The 19,926-nt window shown below is 43.9% G+C and overlaps 1 protein-coding gene across 2 annotated transcripts in view; it reads right to left on the bottom strand.

The window, feature by feature from the left end:
- FGFRL1 (fibroblast growth factor receptor like 1) overlaps nucleotides 1-19,926 on the bottom strand; it is a 141,847-nt gene that overhangs the window by 8,771 nt on the left and 113,150 nt on the right. For both annotated transcript variants that reach the window (XM_070751429.1, XM_070751427.1), the window contains exons 4-5: nucleotides 8,231-8,311; nucleotides 455-739 (exon numbers count right to left, since the gene is read on the bottom strand). In XM_070751429.1, coding sequence (XP_070607530.1) covers nucleotides 455-739; nucleotides 8,231-8,311 — 366 coding nt within the window. The remainder of the gene's footprint in view (nucleotides 1-454; nucleotides 740-8,230; nucleotides 8,312-19,926) is intronic.

Raw genomic sequence — 19,926 nt, 5'->3', positions numbered from 1 at the left:
TAAAGAAATATAAAGTAGAGTAGAATAGAATAGAAGTATAGTGTATAGAGTAGAATAAGTATAGAATAGAATAGAATAAAATAGAATGGAATGGAATAGAAATAAGGAATGGAATAGAAATAAGGAATAGAATAGAAATAAGGAACAGAATAGAATTCTTTATTGGCCAAGTGTGATTGAACACACAAGGAATTTGTCTTTGGTGAAGATGCTCTCAGTGTCCATAAAGGAAAGGATCTTTAAGGACCGTTCGAAGTTACAACAGGAATGAAAAAATGTGACTTATGGCCATTATGCAGACTTAACAACTGTTGAAGCATCCCCATGCCATCCCTCTGCTAAACAACTATTTCCCACAACATTGTCCAACTACCTACAGGTAGTAGAGCTGCATCACTATTATCCTTCGACAGGCCATCACACCTGTCATGCCCAATTGTCGGTCAATACTTACGGATCACTTCAACTTTGTAGGTGGCGTTGATTTCGCCCATCCTGTTAAAAACGCGGCAGGTGTACTTCCCACTATCTTCAGGCTTCAGGTTCTTCAAATTAAGCGTCCATCTCTTCCTCTTGTTCTCGCCAATCTCCTGCGATGTGAGGGGCTTGTTGTCCTTGAGCCAGCTGATGTCTGGCCGAGGGTTTCCACTGGCCACGCATTTCAGCCGAATCGAACTGCCCACCGGACGGGCGATCACTCGCTGTCTCATCTTTGCAGGCTGGGTGAATCTCGGTCGCGCTATAAAGAATAGTAACAGAATTATTATTATTATTATTATTATTATTATTATTATTATCATCATCATCATCATCATCATCATCATCATCATCATTATTATCATTATTATCATTATTATTATTATTATATCATCATCATTAACAACAACAGCAACAGAGTTGGAAGGGACCTTGGAGGTCTTCTAGTCCAACCCCCTGCTTACGCAGGAAACCCTACACTATTTCAGACAGACTGTTATTCAACATCTGCTTAAAAACTTCCAGAGTTGGAGCATTCACAACTTCTGGAGGCAACGTCTATTCCACTAATTAATTGTTCTAACTGTCAGGAAATTTCTCCTTAGTTCTAAGTTACTTCTCTCCTTGTTTAGTTTCCACCCATTGCTTCTTGTTCTACCCTCAGGCGCTTTGGAGAATAGGTTGACTCCCAAATCTTTGTGGCAACCCGAGATATTGGAAAACTACTATCATGTCTCCCCTGGTCCTTCTTTTCATCAAACTAGCCATGCCCAGTTCCTGCAACTGTTCTTCATATGTTTTGGCCTCTAGTCTCCTGTTCATCTTTGTTGCTCTTCTCTGCATTTTTTCTAGAGTCTCAACATCCGTTTTGCATTGTGGTGACCAAAACTGGATGCTGTATCCCTAGTGTGGCATTGCCAGGGCCTTATAAAGTGGTATTAACCCTTTGCATGATCTGAATTCCATCTCTCTGTTGATGCAGCCTAGAACTGTGTTGGCTTTTTGGGCAGCTGCTGCACACGGCTGGCTCCTATTTCAATGGTTGTCCACCAGGACTCCAAGATCCCTCTCACAGTTACTACTGTTGAGCAAGGTACTACATATTAGAGAATAAAGAGAATCAAAGCATAGGAGGGTGGACTAGAAGACCTCCAAGGTCCCTTATCTGTTATCAGAAAAAGAACCATTGAAGAAAAATGTCATTAAAGTAGTAGCAAAGAATAATATGAATCCGTTGTCTATAATATAGGAAAGTGTTTAGAATATAAAACTCATGTTTTTCTGTTATAGCAGAATAGAAATAATAAAACACACATACAGACAAACATTTTTCTCAACAACCGTTAGACAGAAACAACAGGTTTCGTATCTTCTGCAATGATGTTCGTTGTTGTTTACAGATTATTTTTCAGAAGATTCCAGCCTGTTAGGCTTGAAATTTGGCAAGCTTTTCTCTTTGTGGAAGCACTGACATCTATCATGCATTTCTCTCTAAAGGGCGGCAGGGAAGCACATGAAATTTAGTAGAACCTAAATGTTCTTTTTTTCCCCAAGAGGATCAGATCTAATGGATGGAAACTAATCAAGGAGAGAAGCAATCTAGAACAAAGGAGCCATTTCTTGACATTGAGGACAATTAACCAGTGGAACAACTTGCCACCAGAAGTTGTGAATGCTCCAACACTGGACGTTTTAAAGAAGATGTTGGATAACCATCTGTATGAAGTGGTGTAGGGTCTCCTGCCCAAGCAGGGGGTTGGACTAGAAGACCTCCTAGGTCCCTTCCTCATCTCTTCTCTTCCCTCCCCTTCCCTATTTTCTCTTCTCTTCTCTTCCCTATTTTCTTTCCTCTCCTCTTCTTGACCAAAGATAAGCCTATGTTGGTTTAATGTTCTACTTCTACTGCTGTTGGGGTGACTGTTATAGTCAAGCCCACCTTACGAGTCTTCCAAGCAAACTTTCTGATCTCGTTTTGTCGGATTTCTAGTTGTGGTTATTAAAAAGGGTTAAGATGGCTTGGATTATCTTGAAGACAACAAAGGAATTCCCATTTGTGTTGGCTTGATTAAACCTATCATCATCTTTCCCCATGGCAGGCTAACGTTATCAGACTCTGGCACTTGTCGAATCTATTTTTCCCAAAGTGGCACCAGGGATTGTGATGATGGGGGATTATTTTAGATGGCGAGGTTGGAACGAAATGAGATGGTTTTGATAGGCTGGAGTTAAGGTGTCAACCAGATGCCGGATAATTCATTTCATCGGGCTAAAGAGAAACAGCTTCGTCTCAGCACTATTGTCTAACAGCTGTGATGGGCCAGATAAGATAAATCCACGAGAGACAGGACCTCCACTTGTCTCAAATTACCGTATTTTTTGGAGTATAAGTTGCACCTTTTTCCTCCCTAAAAGAGGCTGATAATTTCGGTGTGTCTTATACTCTGAATGTAGACTTTTTCCCCCAGCCCTAACTAGCTGCTAACAATCTTCCCAGCTCTTAACTTGCAGGCTCTTTCATTGTTACTCTCTGCCAAGAATGTATTCCAAACCCTATCTTTGTAGGGGTTTTTTATTGCTTTACTTGCTCCAGATGTTTTTTTCCAACCCTAACCAGGTGCTATTAATGTATCCAAGCTCTTTCATTGTTACTCTCTGTGAAGAATATTTTCCAAGCCCTAAGTTTTTGCAGGGTTTTTTTCAAGGTCTTTTCCAGGTTGGATCTGATCAATTGACACACACACACACCTCTTGCTAGGTCAGTGATGGTGAACCTATGGCACGGGTGCCACAGGTGGCATGTGGAGCCATATCTGCTGGCACGCAAGCTGTTGCCTTAGCTCAGCTCCAACGTACATGCGTGTGCTGTCCAGCTGATTTTTGGCTCACGCAGAGACTATGGAGGGCATTTTTGGCTTCCACAGAGCCTCTGGGGAGATGGGAGAGGGCATTTTTACCCTCCCACAGCTCCCAGGAAGCCTTTGAGCCTGGGGAGGGCTCCAACACGAGCCTACTGGGCCCACCAGAAGTTGGGAAACAGGCCATTTCCAGCCTCTAGAGGGCCTCTGTGGGCAGGGGAAACAGTTTTTCCCTCCCCGGGCATTAAACTTTACAGGGGGTAGACAGAAAAATGGAAACACTTGACTTTTGGGCATCATAATGTTTGAACATGTTCAAATCCATCAAAAGGTGACATATTTTAATGTTTTTTTTTAATTCTGTTTTTTTAAACTACCCTTTTTAAACAGAAATTTAAGGAAATGGGTTATAACCATCTAGAAATGGCAGACTTCTCAGGCTTTCAAAGAGGCCAAATTGTTGGTGCTCGAATGGCAGGCGCTAGTGTAACAGAAAGTGCCCGAATGTTTGGCGTTTTGTCTCAAAAGTCATGACTGCTTTTGAAAAAGAAGGGAAAACTTCCTCAGCCAAGCACAGGTCTGGTCGAAAGTCGAAGTTGTCTGAGAGAGACCGTCGGATTCTAAAGCGAATGGTTAGAGCAGATCGCAAGACCGCAGCTCCTAAAATCACTGCAGAGCTCAATAGACACGTACAGAACCCCGTTCCCACAAAAACTGTTTGAAGGGAGCTTCACAAATCTGGATTCCACGGAAGAGCTGCAAGGGGTTTCCATTTTTATGTCCCCCCCCCCCCTGTAGGTGTGGGCACTTGGGCTTGTGCAATAGCACCCACCCACGATCTTTCGGCACCCAAGGAAAAAAAGGTTCGCCATCACTGCTCTAGATTTTCTTCCATTCCCCTCCTGGTCAGCTCACCCCTTCCTTCTCTCTCTCACACACACGCACACACACCAACTTCATACTTCAGATGCATTCAAGAGGGAGTCCAGCTACAGATTTCGCTCCCATAAAAATGCTTTTGAGCCCCAGGAAGAACAAATGCCTCATCTCTCTCTCCCCCCACCCCCAGTCTCCCCCTCCTGGGTCTCAGCCACATCGGGGGATCTGATTTCAACCTCTTCTCCTCCTCCTTCTTCTAACTTCTTGCTTTGCGCAGAAATGCTTCGCTCGAGTCTTTCATGTGTAACCTAATGAAGGACCGAGCGGGACAGCTGGAATGACAAGTGTCACACCCCAAGCTCTTTTGGGAAAAGATGGGTTTTGCAAAGGCAGAGGGGTCTTTGCCTGGGGTAGAAACACTGAACTCTCGCAACCCCACAATTTCTGCCGCTAAACAAGACCGCGGCTCAGTGAATCTTTACGACCTTTTCTTGCCACCATCGTTAAGTGGTTCACTTCAGTTTGTTGGGTTAGACACGTGGTGGTCATCAGTGATGGGCGAACAAAGCCCACACAATTCAGGTCCATACCGAATTTTGTGGTGTTCAGTATGCCAAACACAAAACCAAATTTTTTTCAAACTTCGGGCAAAGTTCGGGGTCATGTTCGGCGTTCGGAGCTTTGACGTCACCGTCAGGTTGCTAAGGACACCAAGGTGATCACTTCCTGGATTCCATGGAAGGTGATATCAAAGCTCCACCCCCAGAATCTCTTCAATTCAATTCAATTTATTAGATTTGTGGGAGGGATTCCCCAGCTCCTTCGAAGGGAGGTCCTCACGTAAAAATAAACATTGTTATTTTTACATGAAAGGATCGCCCTTTGCTTGCAACACCGCTGCGGTGTCCTTTTTCGTAAAAATAAAAACGTTTATTTTTACGTGAAGACCTCCCTTTGAAGGAGCTGGGGAATCCCTCCCACAAAGAGATTCCGGGGGCGGAGCTTTGACATCACTGGCAGGTTACTAAGGACACCAAGGTGATCACTTCCTGGATTCCATGGAATCCAGGAAGTGATCACCTTGGCGTCCTTAGCAACCTACCGGTGACGTCAAAGCTCTGCCCCCGGAATCTCTTCGTGGGAGGGACTCCCCATTCGGGTTCGAGTTTGTTTCGGGTTCGGCCGAATTTTGCGTAAAGTTCGTCCGTACTTGCCGAAGCTGAACACCGTTGGGTTCGCCCATCACTAGTGGTCATGTGAATCTGGCTTCCTCATTGATTTGGCTTGTGGGGAGGCCACAAAAATAACAGTAAAAATACAAACCCATATTAAATCCAAATGAAAACAAATCTTCTGGACAGAACGTGAAAGGGTTCTGGAATTAATTTTTAAAAAGCGAGAGTGCATATAAATCTATATGTTTATTCTGTCAAGGATTAGCTGAAGGATTCTGTCATATAATGTAAAAGAAGATTGTAAGTTTGTTAAACAGTAATGAATGCTAAGTCATAGGGACTATACTGCAACCTGATTGGGCCAGAGCATTATAAAATGTAAAGCAACTTTACAATGGGTGCGGTGTGGTGTTTTTGGATGGTTGTTAGTTGGCTGGCTGGAACAGTTTGAGCATGAGTTGAGCATGAGTTGAGTATTGAGTTAGAGCTGTGGGGTTGATACGGAGAAATCTGCATTGGTTTAGTATCTACGTGTGAGTAAGCTTTACCGAATATAGCTAAAGCAAAGTTTGTTCCTGTAAATAGAAGACTAAGACAGAAGATATTTTGTTTGCACTGAAGAGTAAAACTCTTTTTCTACTAAAGTGTCTTTGTTATTTATCTGAACTGGTTCCTGAATTCCTCCACTTTAATTCTGGTATCTAGACAGGTCCTATCCAGCGGCTGCGTATCTGAATATATCAGGACATATTCATAAAGATTTATATGCACTCTCATTTTTACATTATACATTTTATTCAAATAAAGAATTAATAAATATACCCCATAAACCATATTTGTTCAGATTGTTCAGACTTGGCTTTTCCGGCAGGCCAGGGGCCTTTGATCTCAGACTGTAAATGGGCGAGATGCGACCATGGAATTATGCGTATGAGGTTTAAATTGTTTTAATGTTTTGGATGTTTTTAACATTTTATTCTGCTGTTAAGCCACCCGGACTCTTTTGGGAATTGGGCAGCATAAAAAATTTAATAGAATAGAATAAAGTAGAGTAGAGTAGAGTAGAGTAGAGTAGAGTAGAGTAGAGTAGAGTAGAGTAGAGTAGAGTAGAGTAGAGTACAGTAGAATAGGTTTATTTCTTTGTTTGTCAAACAAGTATAGGATAGTAGGATAGTAGTACATAGGAAGTAATGTTAAAAGAAGACAATAGGACAGTAAGCCAGGGATGGTAGGTACAATAGTGCGCTTATGCACGCCCCTTACCAGACCTCTTAGAAAAGGGGAGAGGTCATCAGTTGGTGAAGTCCTATTTTATGCAGTCGGGTTTGGAGCAGTTAACTCTGAGTTTGTATCTATTATGTGATCCTGAGATGCCATGGGACTTAAATTTTAAAAGTAGTTTGTCATGAACCACTGAGTCGAAGGCTTTACAGAAGTCCATGTAAATTGCATCTATTGACTTGCCCTGATCGAGATGTGTTGTCCATATGTTTTTGCAGTGAAGGAGCTGCAGGTTACAAGATAATTTTCCCCCCTGAAACCAAATTGTTTCGCTTCTCATCCAAGTCCCATGGGATTGGGCGGCATATAAGTGAAATAAATTAAATTAAATGAAACTTCTTCAGCTCTGACCCAATGGAGGGGAATGGAAGACTTCAAAGAAAAAGCACCTTTGGGAGATCTCCTTCTGAATGGGCAGAAAAATTCTCAGGTTTCCATTGGCTCCATAAGAATAGAAGACCAGCTTTGCCTGCTGCCTGGGAGAACAATCAGATTTCAACGGCGCCCTGTGAACTGCCTTTCTCTCTCTTCATTCCCATCTCAAGCCTTTAGTTTACTCATTGTAAACTCTCTCTCTCTCACACACACACACAGATTTTTAAAAACCAGGAGGTAAGACTATATCTCTGTAGCTGCCTCTTTCCCTTTCTTTCTCCCTTTGAAATGAGTTAAGTGATTATCTTCCCCTGGAGAAAGTGCTCTCCTCCATTCTTTGGTGTGAAGCATGGAAACCAGATCTCCAGTAAAACAGTTGTGAAATGTCTCTCTTTCAAAAGGAAAAAAAGGAAGGTAAGAAAGGAGGAGAAAGACAGTTGGAGGAGAGGAGTGAGAGAGGCAGAGGGACAGGGAGGGGGAGAAGGGGAGAGAGAGAAGGGGAAGGAATAAATGGAGGGAGGAAAAATGGAAGGGATGAAGGAAGGATGGAAGGAAGGAAAGAAGGAAAGAAGGAAAGAAAGAAAGAAGGAAGGTGATGGGGATGGATGGATGGATGAGAAGGGAGAAAGGGAGGGAGTGAGGGAGGGAGGAGAGAAGGAAGGAAGATGGCAGGGAGTTGGATGGATTATGATGAAGGAAGGAAGAAAGGAAGGAGGGAGGGAAGAAGGAAGGAAGATAGCAGGGGGATGGATGGGGGGATGAAGGGAGGAAGGAGGAAAGGAAGGATGAGGGGGGGAAGGGGGAAGGAAGGATGAAAGAAAGAACAAAAGAAAAAGAAAGAAAGAAAGAATGGAGGGGAAAGGGGAAAAGAAAGTGGGAAGGGAAGAAGGGAAGAAGTTCCTTACTCTTTAAAATAAAGAATCAGATTATTTATTACTTATACAATTGGTGTGCATCTGATTATTATTATTATAACAAGCAGCCAAGCATGCCAGAAATCCCACCCGCTTTTCTCCTCCTTGAGGTGAGCCCCACGGGTGGGTGGGGGCTCTGGAAGCTGCCTCTCCAAGGAGGTGACAAGCAAGCTGACCTGAACCCCAGAAGTCGCCCCTTTGGCACCACAGAGGTCCCAGCTAGGGAGGGTCTTTCGTGCTTGAACGGCAGCAGAGGGGAGAGATCCGGGCTTACCCCACAGCTTCCCTGGGTGGTCTTCGGATTCACTGTTGGGATTTTCAGGTCCCAAACTCTCCCTTCCTGAGCTGGCATCATCTGGGGAGAAAAAGGGAGGAAGGAAGGAAGGAAGATGGATAGGTGATGAAGTAAGGAGGGAGGGAGGAAGATGACAGGGGGATGATGGATGGTGAAGGAAGGAAGAAGGGGATGGGGATGGATGGATGATGGAGGGAGGGAGGATGGAGGGAAGAAGGAAGGAAGGTGACAGGGGGATGGATGGATGAATGGATAAGGGAGGGAGGGAGGGAGGAAGGAGGGAGGGAGGGAGGAAGACAGCAGGGGTGGATGGGTGGTGAAGGAAGGAAGGAGGGAGGAAAGGAAGGAAGGGTGAGGGAGGGAGGGAGGAAGATGGCAGGGGGATGGATGGATGGATGGATAGATGGGGAAAGAAGGGAGGGAGGGATATGGTAGAAGGGAGGGAGGGAAGGGAGATCCGGGACAAAGGGAAGAAAGGAAAGAAAAGAACAAAAATACATTAATTTTTAAAAACATAGTCATGTTTGAGTCAGCAGTCAGAACATATTTTATTCCATTCCAAGTGAGTCAGTTGGGGCCTCTGCAGTTTATTTCCTGGTGTCTGTTTTTTAAATTTATTTCCCCACTGGCTTCCCCCACGAGGGCAGAGTCCTGAATGCTGCCATTAAGAGTCAACTCAAGACCTTCTCTTTGTGTTTATGGCTCCTGTTCCCCGGGTGAAGATGGAACCGTTTTTGTTTATGTTCCTTGCAAAACGACGGCACAAATCAAAATTACAGAAGAATTAAGGTAACGGAATCAGTCATAGTTTGATGCTTAAAAAAGAAATCAAGAAGTGGAAAAGTGGTTTAAATATTTGCCCCTTCAAAGATGTTGGCTTATTTAGGGTCAGGCCTGGGTCAAAATGGAACCCTGTAAGTGACCCTTACAACATTGATAAGGTCACCTAGTGGGCAGAGGCGGATTGCCATGACCGGTGTGCGGCGCATGCAGCTTTGGTTCCCCTGCGTGTGCAAGAGAAGACGTTTCTGTGCATCTTTTGTCACATTTTGGGTTTGTGCACCTGCGCAGGAAGCAAAATCTCGCAAGGGGACAGATGTGCACATGAGGTGTCGGTGGTTTGGGCTTTTTGCTTCCGCGCATGTGTAGAAGAAAAAAATCACCTTCTCTCTATTTACTCTCTATCTACCTATTGCATCCATCCATCCTTCCATCCATCCATCCATCCATCCATCCATCATTGCATGCATCTACCTATCTCTGTCTGTCTGTCTCTTATCTATCTATCTATCTATCTATCTATCTATCTATCTATCTATCTATCTATCTATCTATCTACCGACCTACCTACCTACCTACCTACCTACCTATCATCTCTCTCTCTCTCTCTCATCTACCTACCTACCTACCTATCTATCTATCTATCCATCTATCTATCTCTCTATCATCTATCTATCTATCTATCTATCTATCTATCTATCTATCTATCTATCTATCTACCGACCTACCTACCTATCTATCATCTCTCCATCTCTCTCGCTCTCTCTCACCTACCTACCTACCTACCTACCTACCTATCCATCTATCTATCTATCTCTCTATCATCTATCTATCTATCTATCTTATCTATCTATCTATCTACCTACCTGTCTATCCATCCATCTATCCATCTCTCTATCTATCTATCTATCTATCTATCTATCTATCTATCTATCTATCTATCTACCTACCTACCTACCTACCTACCTACCTACCTACCTCTCTGTCTTATCTACCTACCTACCTACCTATCTATCTACCTATCTCTCTCTGTCTGTCTTATCTATCTATCTACCTACCTACCTACCTATCATCTCTCTCTATCTATCTACCTCCCTATCTCTCTCTGTCTGTCTGTCTTATCTACCTACCTACCTACCTATCTATCTATCAGCTAACTACTCACCTTTCATGTCTGTCATTAAGGAGATCTATCTATCTATCCATCCATCCATCTCTGTCATCTATCTACCCATCTCTCTGTCTGTCTTATCTACCTACCTCCCTCTATCTGTCTATCTGTCTGTCTGTCTGTCTGTCTGTCTGTCTGTCTGTCTGTCTGTCTGTCTGTCTGTCTGTCTGTCTATCTATCTATCTATCTATCTATCTATCTATCTCCCTAACTATTGATTTATCTCTCTAACCCCCCTTCTCCTTTCTCATATATCTGCTTCTATTCATCCCTCCGTCCCTCTGACCCCCCCCATCCTACAATCAATCCTAACTGCAGGGCTGCTGAGAGAGACGCGTTGAACACCTGGATTCTTCTTGCACAGTGTATCTATTGTGGACCCAGCTGGTTCCCAATCCCACAGCAAAAAGCAACACCTTTCACATTTGTCAAAAACACACCCAGGTCCCTTCTGGGAACATTAACATTCTCGCTCCGACTGCGAATTTCCTCTTAGTCCCCGTTATGTCTGCAAGGCCCCTTTGACGGACAATACAGGCCTCAGATTGGGATCGCTTCCCATATGGATTCTATATGAGATAATGCATGTGCAAGAAATGAATATTAAAGCCATATTGCCTATCATGCAAACAAGCCATTTATTTCATTCTGAGTTTATCCCCCAGCCAATTATCCAGGAATTGAACCTATCTATGTTATGGTGTAGTTTTTGAAGCAGCAAATATAAGTCCAAACCCAAGATTTTGGATAGATGTTAGGAGAACATGTTGTAGAAAAAGCCCTAAGAGCTCAGGATACCAAAATCTGGCTTCCAGTCTCACAATTCACAATCTTAAAAAACAACACTGCACCCAGTTTTGGCCACCGCATTATCAAAAAAGGATGTTGAGACTTTAGAAAAAGTGCAGAGAGAAAAGAAACCAAGATGGTTAAAGGCCTGGGAGACCAAAATATATGAACAGTTGCAGGATTTAAGGACCAGGGGAGACATGATAGCAGCCTTCCAGTACCTCAGGGGTTGCCACAAAGAAGGGGGAGTCAAGATATTCTCCAAAGCACCTGAGGGTAGAACAAGAAGCAATGGGTAGAAACCAACAAGGAGAGAAGCAACTTAGAACTAAGGAGAAATGTCCTGATAGTTGGAACAATTAACCAGTGGAACAGCTTGCCTCCAGAACTTGTGAATGCTCCAACACTGGAGGTTTTAAAGAAGATGTTGGATAACCATCTGTGTGAAGTGGTGTAGGGTTTCCTGACTAAGCAGGAGGTTGGACTAGAAGACTTCCAAGGTCCCTTCCTGCTGTACGCTGATGATTGACTGATTGATTGATCCATTCAGAAAGACCTCAAGATGATCTTTGGCCTAGAGCCAGAGTGGCGCAGTGGTTAAAGTGCAGCACTGCAGGCTCCATCAGCTACCCACTAGCTGTAGTTCAACAGTTCAAATCTCCCCACTGGCTCAAGGTGGACTCAGCCTTCCTTCCTTCCAAGGTGGGTCAAATGAGGACCCAGATTGTTGGGGGCAAATATGCTGATTCTGTAAACTGCTTAGAGAGGGCTGTAAAAGCACTAGGAAGTGGTATAAGTCTAAATGCTATTTCCTTCCTTCCCTTCCTTCCTTCCTTCCTTCCGAGGTGGGTCAAATGAGGACCCAGATTGTTGGGGGCAAGGGGCTGATTCTGTAAACTGCTTAGAGAGGGCTGTAAAAGCACTATGAAGTGGTATAAGTCTAAATGCTATTTCCTTCCTTCCTTCCTTCCTTCCTTTCTTTCCTTCCTTCCTTCCTTCCTTCCTTCCTTCCTTCCTTCTTTCTCAGCCTTCCTTCCTTCCGAGGTGGGTCAAATGAGGACCCAGATTGTTGGAGGCAATACACTGATTCTGTAAACTGCTTAGAGAGGGCTGTAAAAGCACTAGGAAGCAGTATATAAATCTAAATGCTATATACAGTGATCCCCCGAGTTTCGCGATCCCGATCACTGCAAATCGCTATATCGCGATTTTTCCACCCGATGACGTCACTCCCTTCCTTTCTCATCTTTCTTTCTCTCTCTCTTTCTCTATCTTGCTTCTTCCTCTCTCACACTCTCTTCCTCCCTCTCTCATCTCTTTCTTTCCTTCTCTCTCTTTCTCTATCTCTCCCCCTCTTGCTCTCGAGCGGCAAGCGAGCAGCCGGGCGGGCGGGCGAACGGGCAAGCGGCAAGCGAGCAGCCGGGCGGGCGGGCAAACGGGCAAGCGGCAAGCGAGCGGCTGGGCGAGTGGGTGACGGGCAAGTGGCAAGCGAGCAGCCGAGCGGGCGGGCAAACGGGCGAGCGGGTGACGGGCAAGCGGCAAGCGATCTTGGGGTTTCCCCTTTGCCTGGGCGGCGGGAAGACCCAGGGAATGTTCCTTCGGCCGCCCAACAGCTGATCTGCTCCGCAGCGTGGCAGCAGCGAGGAGCCGAAGATGGGGTTTCCCCGTTGCCTGGGCAACGGGGAAACCCCATCTTCGGCTCCTTGCTGCTGCCGCGCTGCGGAGCAGATCAGCTGTTGGGCGGCCGAAGGGTCTTCCCCGCCGCCCACACGCAAACTCCACCATCTGCGCATGTGCGGCCATGGAAAAAGGGGCACGCATGCGCAGATGGTGTTTTTACTTCCGTGCTGCTACATCACGAGTTATCGATTATCGCGAGGGGTCTTGGAACGGAACCCTCGCGATAATCGGGGGATCACTGTAATGCAATCCTGCCTATTGGTTTACTTGTAAGAATAAAATAAGTTGTGTTTTTCTGAAATACATTTGGAGATTGACACTTTCAAAAGCACCAGTTACTATTCACGTGGGTCTTAGAATAAACATACAATGACATGTACTTCTTAGGAAGTAAACCTACAAAAAGATGCTTCAAGCATCACATTTCAGTTTCCTACGTAGGACATATTTGGATGCCTTCACCACACGAGAGCTTGAAGCATAAGGTTGCACGGTGAAAACACAGAGAACGATGTTAGAGGATTTAAAGAGCCAAGTCCTGCCTAGTTAAGTCCCACTTTGCCTTAAACACGACCTAAGCATAGCCCATAAAATCCTCTGCTACAACGTCCTTCCTGTCAATGACTATTTCAGCTTCAACCACAACAACACATGAGCACACAACAGATACAAACGTAAAGTAAAACGCTCTAAACTCAACCGTAGGAAATACAACTTTAGTAACCAAAGAAGTTGATGCATGCAACTCACTACCAGACTCTGTAGTATCATCACCTAACCCCCAAAACTTCACCCTTAGACTGTCCACTGTTGACGTCTCCTGATTCCCAAGAGGTCAGTAAGGGGCGTGCATAAGTGCACCAGCGTGCCTTTCGTCCTGTCCTAATGTTTCTCTCTTACTAGTATCCTGTAAATAAACATTGTTATATCTTTGTATACCACCAGTACCTACTTGACAAAACAATAAAATAAAAATAAATAAATAGTTCTACATTTTCTTTGCTGTCGAACCAATGCTAAATGCTCTTCAGACTTCCTTGCAAATTTTAAGCAGAGATTTTTGTCAATCAGTACTTAAATCCTCCCCAAGAGGGTCTTCTTCTAAGGCCAGCCTCCCTTCCTTTGTCTGGAGGCTCAGGTCCACCAGTGCTCAAGCCCCCCCGCCCCCCTCCTCCTCTGCCTCCCCCCCTCCCTCCCTTCTGCGCCCGAAACTCCACTCATGCACACCACCTAATTGGCATTCTCAGCCATACTTTGAGAGGTTGCCAAGTCTTTCATGTGCAGCTAAGTGCGGCAAATGCACCAGATCCTTTGAAGATGCGTCTCTGCTCGCTAGTCGGCTTGGCCTTCCAACTGCATTGGCGAAAATTCCACTCCTGACATTCCCTCCCCAAAGAAATACGAAGACAGACAGACACACAGACAGACAGGCAGGCAGGCAGGCAGGCAGGCAGGCAGGCAGGCAGGCAGGCAGGCAGGCAGGGTAACTTTCCTGGACTTCAAAATATGTCTTGACTGAGCCTTCCATGGCAAAATCCTGTAAGAGACATACTGTATTTTTTGGAGTATGAGATGGAGTCCCAAAGCATAAATCAACTCACAGATATCTTCTTTGATCACACAACTCTCATTAACATCTCACTGTGAGTTGGCAGGAAGTCCAGGGATCATTGATCCCAACTCTTCAGTTCTACAGTAAATTCATCATTTAAAATAACAATAGTCCAAGAGCGAAATCCAAGCCGGCATCTGGAACATTCAAAAGTTGAATGTTCTGCACTGACACATCACGGGGTTTAATCTTAAATAGCCTAAGGGCATGGCCAATTGTTCTAGAGATCTATTCATGCAGAGACCTCCTCTTGCTTAGCCACTCATGTCTTCTGGCAACTCTGCGCACTCTAGCATCAAGAAGAGGCTCCTCCTCTTCTCCTGAGTCGCTCATGGGCACATCAGGAGGTGCAGCAGGCCCTGGTTGGCTTTCAGCCTCTGACACCACATCCTCTCCGATCTCCTCGCTATCAGACTCAGATGCCAGGTACACTGAACTAGGATACCAGCCCACACCCATCTCTCGATCCTCAGATCAGCTGTGCGGGATGCAGATGGGCCACAACAGCTACTGGGTTTTGTTTTTCCTTGAGGATGTTTTGCTTCTCATCCAAGAAGCTTCTTCAGTTCTGAACTGGGACAGCCATGACCTGGATGACTAAGAATCTCCTTATTCGAGTGAGGGAGAAGTTCCCCGAGGAAGGACTCCAGCATGAGTCTGAAATCTTGGAAGACTAAATCTCTGGTCATGGTGACTGACCCAGATTGGATCCTGCAATAAATATAAGGTAATCGTTGACGTAAGGGTGAATTCTTCCTTTGTTTCCCTTAGTAAATCTCTTTTGCTTTAGGAAGGCTCCGTTCATCCCAATGGAGATCAAGAGTAGCCCAGTCTATGGAGAAGAAGCTTGGAAGGCAACCTGAGATCCATATAGATGTTCCTCAAAAAAGCCAATGGAACAGAAGTTGCCTTTGGAAGTTGTGGGAGTTTCATCACTGGAGGCTTTGAAGAAGAGATTGGATTGCCATTGGTCAGAAATGTTGTACAGCAGTGATGGCGAACCTATGGCACGGGTGCCACAGGTGGCATGCGGAGCCATATCTGCTGACACACGAGCTGTTACCCTAGCTCAGCTCCAACATGCATGTATGTTCCGGCCAGCTGATTTTTGGCTTCCAGAGAGCCTCCAAGGGGATGGGGGAGGGCATTTTTACCCTCTGTTGGCTTCGGGGAAGCCTTTGGAGCCTGGGGAGGGCAAAACAGGAGCCTACTGGGCCCACCAGAAGTTGGGAAACAGGCTATTTTTGGCCTCCAGGGGGCCTCTGAGTGGTGGGGAAGCTGTTTTTGCCCTCCCCAGGCATTGAATTATGGGTGTGGGCACTTGTGCATGTGCGATAGCAGGGACGCACGCTTTTTCAGCACACAAGGGAAAAACAGTTAGACATCACTGGTGTAGAGTCTCTGTTAAGGAGTATACTGAGTTATCTCTGAGTGGTCAAAGATACATGTACACAGAAGAAACGTGGACGTCTAGCAGATATCCAGCTGATAACTCAGAGATAGGAGTAATAATTCAGTAATATAATCCAGTTACATTGAATGTATAACATATTATTTACTTTGGCAAATGTCTTAGTCAAGAACAGTCCTAGTCACACACAATTAAATCAGTCACTACATATACAAAACTATAAGTCTTACTTGCTCAGCTTACAGATACATAAATGATCATTTGAACACACAGTTCTTACTACAACATAGTCACCAAGACAAAACAGAATAGCAGAGAATAGCCGACAGAGTGAATCACCCTTCTTAATACATGTAAGCCTAAATTGTTGGTTTATTTTGTATATTGGCAAACCCGGCTAGTTATGTACATAATACTAACAGTCTCGTGCTTGAGTGGGGGTTGAACTAGACGACTCCCAAGATCCCTCCCAGCTCTTGTTAATCTGTAATCCGTAAAGTCACTCATCTGTTAAACTCTAATCCCTTCCTAACTGACAGTCCTATTCCAAACAAATCCCACGTTGGCGTAAAAAGTCTAGTTAGCTAACTGAACATTATTTGCTGGTGCTTTTGAGTCGCCTTCAGAAAGAATTTGCATTTGATGTTCTGAGATTGTTGCACTTCAGCAAGGAGTGATTTAAGCCCGTGGTAGATTCCGATCAGGACTCTAAACAATGGTCCAGTTTGTTTAGCTAAAAATATAACCACCGTATTTTTCTCTGGTCCACCCTCTCGTTTTTCTTCTCTGGAGGCATTGAGGTTTATCGTGGCCCTAAGTCATTATGGCTGGTTTGGAAGCATTTGATGTCAGGGCCTTGAAAGCTCCATTCCCCAGATTGACCAAACTTTGCATAAATATACCTTTGAACAGAAGCCCAAAGAGCTGAGCACACTTCAAAGCTATTGGAGGAGGCTGAGTGGAGAATGAAGCAATCATCAGCCCAATCCATAAATCAGGATTGCCCTTCAAAGCACTTCTCTTTGGAAGGACAAGGGACCAGAATGAATGAATGAATGAATGAATGAATGAATGAATGAATGAATGAATGAATGAACAAGCAAGTAAATGAGAATGAAAGACTGGACAGAATATGAGGTTGGAGAGAAAGTGGTGTATCTCTTTGGGTTTCAATAATCATAAATGAGAATTCCATGGAGATATAAAAGATAGAAGCAACTCCATTATCAGATAGTGGACAGGATAGTGAAAACTATAAAGCTCTATATGGCATCGAACCAGATTACCTCCGGGACTGCCTTCTGCCGCATGAGTCCCAGCAACCTGTTAGGTCCCACAGAGTTGGCTTTCTCCAGGTCCATCAACCAGACAATGTCGCTTGGTGGGGCCCAGGGGAAGAGCCTTCTCTGTGGGGGCCCCGGCACAGTTCTTACTACAATGAATCCGCAATACCAGACAGAGAAATAACAGAGACATGCAGAGAGAGAGTCACGCTTCTGGCTCCCTCTTGTGGCAATCTCCAACACTAACTCTTAAAGCTATAGTGCTTCAATACATACAAGCATTCACTGTTAGCTTGCTTATATATTGCTAAACCCAAACTCTTATGCACCTAGTACTAACAGTCCTAGCCTACATCAACAGGGGGATAGAATCAAAATCACGGGGAGCGTTAGTACTGGTTTATAATACCTTGGTAAGACCACACTTGGAATATTGCATCCAGTTTTGGCTGCCACAACATGAAAAAGATGCAGAGATTCTGGAAAGAAGGCAGAGAGGAGCCACAAAGAGGATAAGGGAGCTGGAGATTACAACATATGAAGAACGGTTGCAGAATTTGGGTATGTCTAGTCTAGTGGTAAAAAAGGATTAGGGAAGACACGATAGCAGACCTTAGTCTAAACTAGTGTTTCCCAGCCTTGGCAACTTGAAGATATTTGGACTTCAACTCCCAGAAGTCCCCAGCCAGCATTTGCTGGCTGGGGAATTCTGGGAGTTGAAATCCAAATATTTTCAAGTTGCCAAGGTTGGGAAGCACTGGTCTAAACTACCTCCCAACTCCGTCATTCATTCATTCATTCATTCTTTCTTTCTTTCTTTCTTTCTTTATTTATTTATTTATTTTGCCCAATACACAATGAGGGTTTTAGTGGGTATATATCTATATACACATAATAAAGTACATGATGAAGGTTATAGAGGAGATACTCATAGTAAAATATATCTAAGAAATAATAGAAAAGAAGATAAAGTAATAGAACATATCAATGAAAGAATAGAAGAAGAGATATAGGAATAGAAGAAAGGTATGGGAGATATAGGAGAGCAATAGGACAGGGGACGGAAGGCACTCTAGTGCACTTGTACTCGCCCCTTACTGACCTCTTAGGAATCTGGATAGGTCAACTGTAGATAATCTAAGGGTAAAGTGTTGGGGGTTTGGGGATGACACTATGGAGTCCGGTAATGAGTTCCACGCTTCGACAACTCGGTTACTGAAGTCATATTTTTTACAGTCAAGTTTGGAGCGGTTAATATTAAGTTTAAATCTGTTGTGTGCTCTTGTGTTGTTGTGATTGAAGCTGAAGTAGTCGCCGACAGGCAGGACGTTGCAGCATATGATCTTGTGGGCAATACTTAGATCTTGTTTAAGGCGTCTTAGTTCTAAACTTTCTGTTCTGTTTTGCTTAAGGTCTGTGATCCAATTCCACCACAAACCCAGCCTCCAAGCCAGAATGAAATGTTTTATAGGCAAATCACCATTAGACATACATTAAGCCACGATTTCAGAATCCTTGGGAGACTAAGCAACTCAGAGAATCTACACCTTCTTCCCAAGATTCATGGAGAACTTTTGAGCTCTGACACTGTTCATGCTTTTGAAAACCTGAAACTTGTTTTAAGTGTGGCTACCCAAAGAAAGCATGCACCTCTGTTTATACAGCTGTTATTTTGGGAAAACCTCTGGATCAATAGCTTATTTCAGAATATGCACAGACACAAAAGCCTCCCTATGTTGGAAGGAAGGTAAGTGAACTATATATCCAAGGCAAGGGAAAAAACAGATAAAGTGAAGCATTCAACTAAGAAAAGTTAGCCAGGATAATTGACTTGGTTTTTTTTTAAAGCCCTAATATAAGAAAAGTTACAAACCAGTTTTTGGCACTAGATGGACCAGTGTTCGTTTTTTTATAGATTGAACAAAACAAGCCATTGCCTGTGCTTAGGATACCAATTAGCCAGCTATTATTATAAGACTGTGCTGTATTTCAAAGGGATATTTAAAAAATAGAATAACCAGGTAACTGCCAATTCATGCTTGATGTTTAAGTCAACGGAGAACAGAAAAGAAACCAGCCTGAAAGCCAGCAATCCAAAAAGGGGACTCACTGGACGCTTTTAAGAAGAGATTGGACTGCCATTTGTCAGAAATATTGTAGGATCTCCTGTTTGGGCTGGGGGTTGAGCTAGATGACCTCCAAGGTCCCTTCCAACTCTATTAATCTGTTAAACTCTGTTAAATCAATCTGGGGTATCTGATTATTCTGGGAGTATCAAAATTGCAGGATGGTGGCGGTGTTTATCGCTTAAGGCAGGGAAGGACTAAACAATTAGGATTTATTTTTTTTACTAGAAATCTTGGGATTTTATTTAACGGCCTATTTCATAAAGATGGAGAAGGAATTAATTGTAAATGGGTGTTTCTCAGTGTTGGCATCTTATTTATTGTTTTTATTTTATTCATTTGTTTTGTCAAGTACATATTGGTAGTATACAAAGATATAATATTTATATGTATGATACTAGTAAGAGAGAAACATTAGGAGAGGAGATGGAAGGCACACTGGTGCACTTATGCACAGCCCTTACTGACCTCTGAGGAATCAGGAGAGGTCAACAGTGGCAGTCTAAGGGTAAAGTTTTTTGGGGTTGGTGATGATACTACAGAGTCTCGGAGTGAGTTCCATGCATCAACTACTCGGTTACTAAAGTCCTATTTCCTGCAGTTGAGTTTAGAGTGGTTTACTTTGAGTTTGTATCTGTTGGGTGCTCATGTGTTGTTGTGGTTGAAGCTAAAGTAGTTGCTGACAGGAAGGACGTTGTAGCAGATGATTATGTGGGCTATGCTTAGGTTGTGTTTAAGGCGATGTAGTTCTAAGCTTTCTAAACCTAGGATTGTAAGTCTAGTTGCATAGGGTATCTTGAAGATGTGTGGATTTCAACCACTG

The sequence above is a fragment of the Erythrolamprus reginae genome, chromosome 4, assembly GCF_031021105.1.
Source record: "Erythrolamprus reginae isolate rEryReg1 chromosome 4, rEryReg1.hap1, whole genome shotgun sequence".
NCBI lineage: Eukaryota > Metazoa > Chordata > Lepidosauria > Squamata > Dipsadidae > Erythrolamprus > Erythrolamprus reginae.
Note: the sequence above shows the minus strand (reverse complement) of the source record. Positions and strands in the feature narration are given on the sequence as shown.